General features: G+C 33.9%; 1 protein-coding gene and 1 long non-coding RNA gene across 3 annotated transcripts; one reads left to right on the top strand and one right to left on the bottom strand.

Annotated features, from left to right (window-relative positions):
• Positions 1-2,795: 2,795 nt before the first annotated feature.
• On the top strand, positions 2,796-3,788 carry LOC146916079 (uncharacterized). The gene has a single exon (XM_085721535.1). The coding sequence runs from the start codon at positions 2,796-2,798 to the stop codon at positions 3,786-3,788; it is 993 nt and encodes a 330-aa protein (XP_085577661.1).
• A 1,700-nt stretch (positions 3,789-5,488) lies between these two features.
• On the bottom strand, positions 5,489-7,521 carry LOC146916078 (uncharacterized). Of its 2 annotated transcripts, none has more exons than XR_015013700.1 (6): positions 7,092-7,521; positions 6,520-6,866; positions 6,324-6,405; positions 6,138-6,233; positions 5,937-6,050; positions 5,489-5,768 (listed from the first exon to the last, which is right to left on the bottom strand). It is a non-coding gene; the product is annotated as an uncharacterized LOC146916078 (long non-coding RNA). The 2 variants fall into 2 exon arrangements; XR_015013701.1 differs by having other exon boundaries at positions 5,937-6,032.
• Positions 7,522-11,764: the final 4,243 nt, after the last annotated feature.

Raw genomic sequence — 11,764 nt, 5'->3', positions numbered from 1 at the left:
TAGTCTGATGTGTGGAGCAAAATTAAAAATGTGTTAAGAGATACATAAATATCTCCGTAAAACAAAAAACAGAGACATTTTTCACCCCTAAAAAAGAAATTATGTGACTTTTCCACCTCTTTCTCTACCTCTCAAACTTTTCCGTAACACTTGGTCAAACAAAAAATTCTTTGGACAAAAATTAGCGGAAAAAATGTTAAAATAATTTGAATTTTATAAAACTTGGAAAATAAATTTGCATTCCCAGTTTTATAAAATTCAAGTTTATTTTAATATTTTTTCTGCTAATTTATGTCCAAGGCTTGGAAGCGGTCACATTTTTTTGTTTGACCAAGAGTTACGGAAAAGTTTGAGAGGCGGAAAAAATCACATGCTTTCTTTTTTAGGGGTGGAAAATGTCTCTATTTTTTTTGCTTTACGGAGATGTTTACGGAACTCTTGACACATTTTTAATTTTTCTCCATGCATCACACTATTTTAAGTGTGTTTGGTTTTCTAGAAAAGGTGTCAAAGTTAGAGATAGACTTTGGAAAAAGTAAAAATAATACTAACTAAATAAATGGCTGCTCAATTTGAGGAGAGGACTATTACACTCACTACTCAAGGAAGGGTGATAATAAGAGCTCCAAAGTCAATGGAGATCAAGCAATTGTCTGACGGATCAATCACAATCGTGAAGGTGGTTCCCGCGAGGTTTGAACCTAAATTTCATATTTTTAACATTCTACAATTTCCTACTTTGTTTAAATTTTGTGAATCTGATTGCTAATTAACTTTAACGCATTTAGGCCGTCCACCTTAATCATCGGTGTGAGATGGATTCAAAATGTCAGCTTTTTCTTCGTAGCCTTCGCCATGACGGTTAACATAGGCATGAAATTAAAATTAGGAGGCATTTATGTTTTTAGGTTATAACAAAAATATGAAAAATTTAATTCTTTAAACATAAAAACCTTTTAAGGAAGACTCGAGTACTCCATCAATAAAAAAAACGGAAGGCTCGAGTATGAATGAATGGTTTAGTATCAAGATATTGGAAACCGAACTATGGTTCAAGCAAAATAGAGGAAACTAATAACACTCATGTACCTGTACTTTATGAATAGAGAAGGCCATATTTTACAAAATCTATATCTTAAAATCAAAAGAATATCTTGTTATATCACAATCCAAAGTCAAAGACTGGCTGGTACAGAGAAGACCATATTTATTAGAAAGAGACCTATGTATAAATATATAAATATGGTAAAATCTTAGGTACCAAGGGTACCTTGGAGTTTGGTAGAGTACCGGGTGTACCAAATAGGAATAACCGAAGTGACTTGTTGTATGACTCAAGTAACTTGCTGTCTAGTTCTTCATCGGACTCGCTCTCTTGTTCTTCGTCGGTGTCTTGATTCATTTCCAACATCTGGAAAATTAAGCAAATATTAAACTCATTCTAAATAAGCTACATCATAATAATAATAGTATACATACATTGTTAGAGAAGGATACATGAGTGCAAGGTTGTCAAAATTGGGATTTTACTTTAGGTCGAAAGAGAAGAGAAAAATCGACAATAGTAAAATTGCAACAAAAATCGAAGGATTTTATTCAACTACTTTTGTAGAATCGATATAAGAAATCGTAAAATCACAATCAAAATCAATGGATTTTACCAATAAAAGATAATACTAAATATATGTTATAAATGGTATATCGCCATAAATACTTAGTTTATAAGAAAAAGTACTATGGATTTGAGTCGCTATAGGTGAAGAATGTCGGATTTAAGTCGGGATTTTGACAACAATGAATGAGTGTGTTGTGTCGGAGGTGGGAGTAGTAAGTTAGAGAAACCCTCTACTGGTGTTATTGCTGTGTTATCAAAGTAATACTGTACTAACAAATTTGAGACATAGAGAAACCCTATTTTGTATGCAAAGGATGCCTAAAATGAGGGTTTTGATGTCCTTATCCTTTGGGACGGAACTTAGCAAAGCAACATTAATAAAATAATTCAATAGGGATTATAACCTTCCTGTATATTTGATCAGTAATATCACCCAACCTTTTCTTCAAATGAGTAGCACCTACAACAAAAGAAAAAGTTAAACAACAAACAAAACAAGAAGAATAATAATAATATGAAGAAGGAATCAAAGTTTTAAAAACCCAACTATGTGAAACATCATTCCTGTGGTTTCGAAGCCACAACTTAGCAAGCTTAAAGAACTTCGCCATATAGCATTCATGCCAATAGGTTCCAAGTTGAAGTGTCGAAATCAATTCACTGATGGAGTCCAAATTATTGGAGATAGATACTGAAGAGATGCAAGATACAAGCTTACACCAAGAGCATGCAGAGATTACTTAGCGCACAAGTTTCCTTTAGCTTTGTAATTTCATTTCACATTTAGCTTGCATTTACATTTCATGTAGTTAGTTAGAAGTAATAGTGATGATGTGTCATTCTATGCTTCTATATAAACAATGATTGTAACTGTTTTCATTATCATGAAATAATAGAATCATTTTATTCAAATTCTCTTTGCTTCTTCTCTAAGCTTCTTTAAGCTTCATCCATGGCGGATTCCATGGCTTCTTTGTTCTTAGATGGTATCAGAGCAAGATTTTCTTGCTCTGCTTCCGCACATTGAAGATTGAACGATTGACAAGTTCATCTTCTTCGTTTACTCTGTTTTTCTACTCTCTTCTCACCGTTTCGCTTTGTTTTGCGTTTCTGGTTTTTCATCGTTCTTTCTTGAACTTTTCCTCGTTTTTCCTCTGAATCTTTGATTGTATCTTTCACTATGGTGCGAAACAACAATAACAATCAGGATCAAAGTCTTGATCCATATTATGTTCATTCTTCAGATAACTCCACAACAGTTACGGTTACACCTCAATTGACCGGTGAAAATTATCACTCGTGGTCCATGAAAATGCGAAGAGCGCTTGCAATGAAGAACAAATACAAGTTTGTTGATGGATTTATACCAGTACCAGAAGAGGATGATTTGAACTACGCAGGTTGGGAAAGATGCAACAATTTGGTACATACTTGGATAATCAATTCTATTTCACCTTCTATTGCACAAAGTGTGGTCTTCATAGAAAATGCAATTGATATGTGGAATGACTTAAAAGATAGATTCATGAGAGGAGATAGAATTAGAGTGGCTCAATTGCAAGAAGAAATTGCAAATCTGAAGCAAGGTAGTAAGAAAGTTACTGAATTTTTTACTGAATTGAGAGGATTATGGGAAGAATTGGATCAATACAGGCCTATGCCTCAATGTACTTGTCCAATTGCTTGTACTTGTTTGGCTATGAGGAATAACAAAGCCTTTAGAGCAGAAGACAGAATCATCAAGTTTCTGATGGGATTGAGTGAAGATTATCAAGGAGTCACATCACAAGTTCTGTTGATGGATCATTTGCCTCAGATAAACAAAGTTTTTTCAATGGTACTGCAACAAGAAAGGAAGATGCAGTATAATGTGGTATCATCACCAGTTGCTACTTTGGATGATACGACTTCTGGATTGATTAATGCCATGGATGGTCAGAAACAATTTGGAAGAGGTAGAGGAAATGGATTTTCTCAAGGTAGAGGAAGAGGAAGTGTTAGAGTGTGCAGTTTCTGTAATAGAACCAATCACACTGTTAAAACTTGCTATAAGAAGCATGGTTACCCTCCTAATTGGGGCAGAGGAGGAGGAAATTCATTTGCTAATGCTAACTTTGTGGAATGTGAGGATATTGAATCTAAGGGAAGCACTTCTGCTGGGAAAAATGAATAAGGTGGAATGATGCTGACTAAGGATCAATATCAGAGTTTAATTGCTCTTCTTGAAAAGAGCAATGTTGAAACTAAAGGTTCAGCAAATATGATGAAGACCAATAGCTCAAATGTGAATATTGGAGGTAAACTCTTTATCAATAATGTTGTTTGCAAAATTGATGATAATAGTTGGATAGTTGACACTGGTGCAACACATCATACATGTCACAATTTGAATTGGTTCACAGATTATAGGACTATTACACCCATTAGTGTAACTTTACCAAACAAAACTGTTGTGGAGGCTTGTCATAGAGGAAATGTAAGGTTATCTGATACCTTACACATACATGATGTGATGTATTTACCAGATTTTGCTGTGAATCTGATATCTGTCTCAAAACTATGCACATAACAAGATTGCATTGTGAATTTTGAGACTAATCAATGTGTTATACTGGAAAAGAAGGATATGAGGAAGATTGGTTTGGCTGAAGAGATTGATGGACTCTATTACTTGAAGGTTGAGAAGAAAACACAAAAACAAGCCAAAGTGTCAAGTGTTTCTGTTTCAAATAAGAAGTCTGATAGCATAGTGCCTCCTGGAATTTTGTGGCACCTTAGACTTGGGCATCTATCTCATGATAGAATGCAATGTATGAATAAAATGTATAGCTACATTTCTGTAAGTGGTTATGTATCCTGTGACATATGTCAAATGGCCAGGCAGAGAAAACTATCTTTTCCTGTTAGTAAGAATAATGCACATGCTATGTTTGATTTAGTGCATGCAGACATTTGGGGCCCTTTTTCTACTGAATCTATTCATGGTTTCAAGTATTTCTTAACCATTTTAGATGATTATAGTAGACATGTTTGGGTTGTAATGATGAAAAACAAATCAGAGGCCTCAGAAAAGATCAGAAGTTTTATCTATATGGTAGAAAATCAGTTTGAAAAGAAAGTAAAAACTGTCAGAAGTGACAATGGACCAGAGTTCTTTATGTAAGATTTTTATGCTAAAAAGGGTGTACTTCATCAAAGAAGTTGTGTGTATACACCACAACAAAATGGGAGAGTAGAAAGAAGACATCAACACATATTGAACATTAGTAGAGCCTTAATGTTTCAGTCAAAGTTACCTAAAAGGTTCTGGTCATATGCAGTTTTACACTCAGTGTTCCTTTTGAATAGAATACCTACTAAACTTCTGAATAATAGATCTTCATATGAAGTCTTATATGGTCAAGTACCAGATTTAAGTCACCTTAAGGTATTTGGTTGCCTAAATTATGCTTCCACACACTACTACAAAAATGGGCTTATATAGCGCTTTTTTTTTTTGCTTTAGATAGCGCTTTTGAAGCGTTACTGTAAATGGCGCTGGTAAAGGTAATATAGCGCTTTTTTTTCTGTATAAAGCGCTAGCTAAAGCATGGTTTATATAGCGCTTTATGTCACAAAGCGCTAGCAAAGGTGCTCCTTAGATAGCGCTTTTGAAAAAAAGCGCCATCTAAGATAGGTTTAAAGACAACGTTTTTGTTTTAAAAGCGCTATATAACAATATGTTTAGATAACGCTTTATAAAGGAAAAAAAGCGCTAGGAGAAGCATTTATCTTTCTTTTTTTTTGTCAGTTTTTTTCCTTTGCAGATAGCGTTTTTTATTAATTTAAAGTAAAATATATATATAAAGTCATAAATTTAAAGGGAAATATATATAATTTTGGCACATTATAATTGAGACTATTATTTATCAAATAAAACTTAACCATATCATCAAAAATTTATGTATATATAGCATAAAAGCAAGAAATGTACAGCCTCTAATATGGTAACATAGATATCTCTAGGAGTTACAACTAATTAGTTAACATAAAAATCAAAATTTTCTATGGTATCATGCAGTCTTCATCTATCTTCTTGGTCTTCTCAACATTTTTATCCAAAACAAGCAGTCAAATCATCATTCATTTCCAAATTTCGTTCACTCTCCTCCACCTGAATCCTCCACCTGAATATATACCAGAAAACACCATTAAGCAATAACACTATATTATATTAAAGATAAATTCAAAGTATTACTTATCATAAGTACAAATTAAAGCAAGATTATAAATTAAAACAACTACCACTTCTAGCAAATATATTTAGAAACATGAAACCCACCATATCATAAAAATATCATATAACTTTTAGGCTGAGCATGAAATGACACCATTCTTCTTGGATTTCTCTTAGTTTATCTTTTGAGTATGTCGTACACTTGAAATCATCAATGTACTGCATATATTATAACATAAAATAACCATGTTACTTAATAAACTTAATTATATACAAATATTATACTTTAATATAAAAATAACACACCAGCTTTGGAATCTCGTTTAGTTTTGAAATGAGAATCTCTTTCATAAACCTCATCACAAAGTACCTGCAATCTATACCATTTTCTTGGCGAGGACACTACAAAAAATAAAATAAGTTTGTATCAATCAAATTATTTATATTATTCATACACTAATTTTTTAAGGTTGTTATGATATATTATTAAACCTGTACTCGGACCCATGATATGTTGTTAAATTTATTCTTTTATACTTGAGCGTCCCTTGCAGAGCGAAATACCTGTAGAACTCTACAAAATATAAATGTAGACTTGGATTACATACAACTAACCACACACACACACACACACACACACACACACACATATATATATATATATATATATATATATATATATACTTACGTGTCAAACATATTCTTCATTTTTGGGTAATTCATATAGTCATTGAGTAATGGATCCAAATAATATATGATTTCCAATATGGGATCAATGACAACTAACACCTAATGTCCACTGCACAAATGTCAAAGTTAATTAGAAAATCTTCTATAAACGATGGTAACAAGTTAGGAAAAAATAATCAAAAACAAAGTTTCAAGGAAAATCTTACATAGGCTTATGTATATAAAATGGTAGAATAAATAACTTGCGCTCATCTTTATATTTCATGAATTCCTTAACCATGTATGCTTTGACCAATTCTTGTTCTGCTTCAATTCGTGGACGTAACTTTGTCATTGTCTTGCGAACTGATATTTGGTTAAAATGACTTTATATTTCCTCGAAATATATTGGACAATACATTTTCTTCTATTCAAATAGTATATTTCCTCAAAATATATCAGGCGATAGATTTTCTTCAAATATATTGGGCAATAAATTTTCTTCAAATCAAATAGTATATTTTCTCAAAATATATTAGGCCATAAATTTTCTTCAAATCAAATAGTATATTTTCTCAAAAAATATAGAACCTGATATTCCTTCGAAAACTGCTTCAGGGTGGGAGAATCGCTTTGAGAGAGTATGTCGTCATCTGATGAGGAAAGTGATCGTTGATTCGAGACGGCATGTTCAGAAAACAAAGCAAAACAAGAAACGTAGTGAAGCTTTCATATTCGTAAGTATATTGCATGTGTACTGATGAACACCTCACAAAATTATATGTTTAGAATTGAAATCCAGAATTAAACGTAATTATCACAAAAATCTATAATTGGAAAAGCATATTAAAAACTAGGTTTAAAGCAAAGTATAAGTCTATACACCTTTTGTGTGGACAAACAACTGGTTAGATTGTTTCATAAAATCACGTAGGAGACATTAAATAAAGAATATATGAATGCAATGGAAGTGTTAATTTACTGATATTCCTAAAAACATATGTTAAAATACATGATCAAAGAACCAATAACGTAACACAAACAACGATATTATAGAGTTTCCAAAAATAATTAATCTTCATAAACCCAAAAATGGGAGTAATCTAATAGCCGACTCATTTAATATACAAACAATTTAATAGCCTTATCTACTTGGCTTGAATTATGTACTGGAGCACATATTCGCATGAGATAAATTTTTAAGAGTTTAAAGTACACCGACCGAAGGAGGTTGATTGTAAATTCAATAAAATTAGTACTCCTGTTGAGAATGGATCGATTTAAGAAAAAGTAATAAAGAGTGCTAAGGGTGACTGCTCAGTTACCGATCCTATTCCATGAAACGAAATAAAAACATTATCGAATATAATTAAGAACGCAAAACCTGATTGATATCTGTCGGATGCTTAAGGTGATTTTGACGAAACCATTGTCGCTGATTACTTCCTTAGACACGGTTGTGAGATAAATTTTGAGGTTTGGAAACGTTTTACGCATGCGATTGTGGCGAATTGAGAGATGGCGGGTTTGGTTCCTCGCCAAGTCAACTGCTCGTCTAACCTTATCTGAAAAAATAGGGTTAACAAATAATAGTTCCATGAAGAGTAAAAATTCTATAAATAACATGAGTAGTATTTGTTAAAAATTTCAAAAGATACGGACAATATTGAGAAAATTGAAAATTGTTTGTTATGAGAGAAATATAAAGCGTGCAAAAAAATAGGAATTTGTTGGAGAAAGAGATAAGTAATTAACAATTGTTTGTTACGTATTGATTTTTTTTTGAGGGACGTATTGAATTTTTTTTGAAAGATAAAGTGTGTGCAAAAAAATAGAAAATGATTAGTGGATTAAAATGAGGGTATAATAGAAAAAAAGTGTACAAAAATACACTTCGTTTTTTTGTGTTAAAATTCTAAAACGACACTTAAAAAGGAATGGAGAGAGTTTATATGAAAAAAATATTAAAAAAATGTGTGTTTTGATACAGCTATTGATTTTTCATAAAAACTGAAGATTTTTTTTTTGAAATATGTGTTATGCAGGGATCGAACAGGGGACCATTGGTTCAAAGCATTTTTTATTAAAAAGAAAAAAAAACAACAAAATATCAACACAGGGAATCGAACAAGGGATTTGAAGGTACAAGGGATTTGAAGGTTATAGTGTTAATACTTATGTTCGCTAAAATAGTGCTTTTTTTAACATATAAGCGTTATCATTCTCAAGCATACAGTAGCGCTTATTAAGCGCTATTTAAGGTTGCTTTATTTACAGCGCTTTCCATCAAAAGCGCCATATACAATTAATCCTATTTTTTTTTTAAATATTTATTATTTTTATATAACCTATACCGACGCTTTCAATAAAAGCGCTATATAGACTTAGCAGCATAGATAGCGCTTTTGCAAAAAAGCGCTAGCTAAGATCTCTGTGTTTTAATTTATAGCGCTTTAGTGTTAAAAGCGCTATTTATGGGGCGCTATATTTTGCCAATTTTGTAGTAGTGACATTACCTGTTAATAGACATAAGTTTGATCCTAGAGCAAGAAAGTGTGCCTTTCTAGGATACAAATCAGGAATGAAGGATTATATTTTGGTTGATGTTCACAACTCTGAAGTTTTTGTGTCCAGAAATGTGAAGTCTTTTGATTTGGAGTTTCCATTTCACTCTCTTTCCTTGAATCCTGTTCCAAATACACATATATACATAGGAAGCAGACATGACTTGTCTGCTAAGTTACCTGATAACACAGAAGTGAGTATTCCAGATACTGCTTCTGAAGTTATTTCAGAAGAAGATACTATTCATGATGAAGAGACTGATCATGTTGATGAAGCTGTAGAGCCTGCACCTCTTAGAAAATCACAGAGAGTCAGCAAAACACCTACACACTTGCAAGATTATGTCTGTCAGTCTTCAGTTTATCCCATGACAAATTATGTCTCTTATTCTCAACTCACTCCTCAACATCAAGCCTATGCTCTCTCCATTTCACATGACATAGAACCCTCCAGCTTTCATCAGGCCAGTAAAGACTACAGGTGGTTAACTGCCATGCAAACTGAACTGGAGGCTCTCAATGCCAATAACACATGGGAGTTTGTAGATTTGCCCTCAGGTGCTGTTGCAATTGGTAATAAATGGGTATACAAAATCAAGAGGCATGCAGATGGTAGCATTGAGAGATTTAAAGCTAGGCTTGTGGCTCAAGGTTACACTCAAACTGAAGGCTTAGATTACTTTGAGACCTTTTCTCCTGTTGCAAAGATGTCTACCATTAGAGTACTCTTGGCTCTAGCATCTATACATGGTTGGCATCTTCACCAATTGGATGTGAACAATGCTTTCCTTCATGGTGAATTGCATGAAACTGTATACATGAAGGTACCTCCAGGAGTCACTTCTCCCAAACCTGGACAAGTTTGCTAATTGCTCAAATCTCTTTATGGGCTTAAGCAAGCAAGTAGATAGTGGTTTGAGAAGCTCACCACATTTCTCTATGCACAGGGATTCACTCAAGCCACCTCTGATCACACATTGTTCATCAAATCCACTGCTTCATCCTTTACTGCACTTCTTGTGTATGTAGATGATATCATCCTGGCTGGTACTTCTCTCACAGTTTTTGATGAACTGAAATTGGCTTTAGATCAAACCTTTAGGATTAAGAATCTTGGCCAACTTAAATTCTTCCTTGGGATTGAAGTGGCACGTTCTTCTAAAGGTATTTCACTGTGTCAGAGGAAATATTGCCTGGAACTTTTAGCAGATGCCAAGCTTACCAGCTGCAAACCTGCTAGTACACCTCTTGATCCCTCTTCACGTTTACACCTTGATGGACGTTCAGTTTACCATGATGTTGCTGCCTACAGAAGGTTGGTGGGTAGATTGTTGTATCTCACAACCTCCAGACCTGACATTGCTTATGCTACACAGCAGCTCAGCCAATTCATGGCTTCTCCCACACTCACTCACCATCAGGCTGCTCTGAGAGTGCTCAGATATCTCAAGAGGTCAGCAGGTCGTGGTTTATTTTCCCCCAATCATCTGACTTACAGCTGCTTGGCTTCAGTGATGCTGATTGGGGAGGGTGCATAGACACTAGAAAGTCCATTTCAGGGTATTGCTTCTTTATTGGAAAATCTTTGGTGTCATGGAAATTAAAGAAGCAAAACACCATTTCTTGTTCCTCTGCAGAAGCTGAATACAGGGCTTTAGCTTCAGCAACTCGTGAACTACAATGGATGTATTTCCTCTTGCATGACTTACAACAATCACCTTCACGCTTACCTGTTCTTTATTGTGATAATCGGAGTGCTTTGCACATTTTTGCAAATCCTGTGTTTCACGAGCGCACAAAGCATCTTGACATTGATTGCCATTTAGTACGTGAAAAACTGCAAGCAGGAGTCATGAGGTTGTTACCAGTTTCTTCACATAACCAGACAGCTGATGTTTTTTACTAAGGCTTCAAATCCACGCCAGTTTTATGACTGTGTTAGCAAGCTAGGGTTGATTTACTTATACCAACCTCCAGCTTGTGGGGGAGTATTGGAGATAGATACTGAAGAGATGCAAGATACAAGCTTACACCAAGAGCATGCAGAGATTACTTAGCGTGCAAGTTTCCTTTAGCTTTGTAATTTCATTTCACATTTAGCTTGCATTTACATTTCAAGTAGTTAGTTAGAAGTAATAGTGATGATGTGTCATTCTATGCTTCTATATAAACAATGATTGTAACTATTTTCATTATCATGAAATAATAGAATCATTTTACTCAAATTCTCTTTGCTTCTTCTCTAAGCTTCTTCAAGCTTCATCCATGGCAGATTCCATGGCTTCTTTGTTCTTAGACAAATCATTGTCACCAAGCAGAAGCATTGGATCACTAGGAATTTTGTCAAATAAAGCAGGAGTAAACTGAGTCTTATGTTTCGGTTTATCTTAATTGGTAAAACAAATTCATAATAAGCTCAATATCATATCTGATTTTCTTCTGATCTAATTGGGTTTGCTTCTCGTTAGCGTCATCGTCGTCGGTTGCACCATCCTGATTATGAATGAATTAACGAAGCTTATGAAACTCACCAAAGTAAAAATCGAATTTTTCATTGTTGGTTGGATCATTTCCTTTACTTGTAAAGAGTTTTGTTGAATCACCCATTAACGGCGGCACTGGAATTTGAGGGTTTCGTTAGGTCTTTTTGTGTGGATTTTGTCTGTGATGTTTATGGGAAAGAATTGTCTCCCGTGTAAA

This window comes from Medicago sativa, chromosome 6, assembly GCF_051527215.1.
Source record: "Medicago sativa cultivar Bolivia chromosome 6, Bolivia_mono, whole genome shotgun sequence".
Taxonomy (NCBI): domain Eukaryota; kingdom Viridiplantae; phylum Streptophyta; class Magnoliopsida; order Fabales; family Fabaceae; genus Medicago; species Medicago sativa.
The sequence above is the reverse complement of the archived record's forward strand: the minus strand, read 5'-3'. Positions and strand labels throughout refer to the sequence as shown.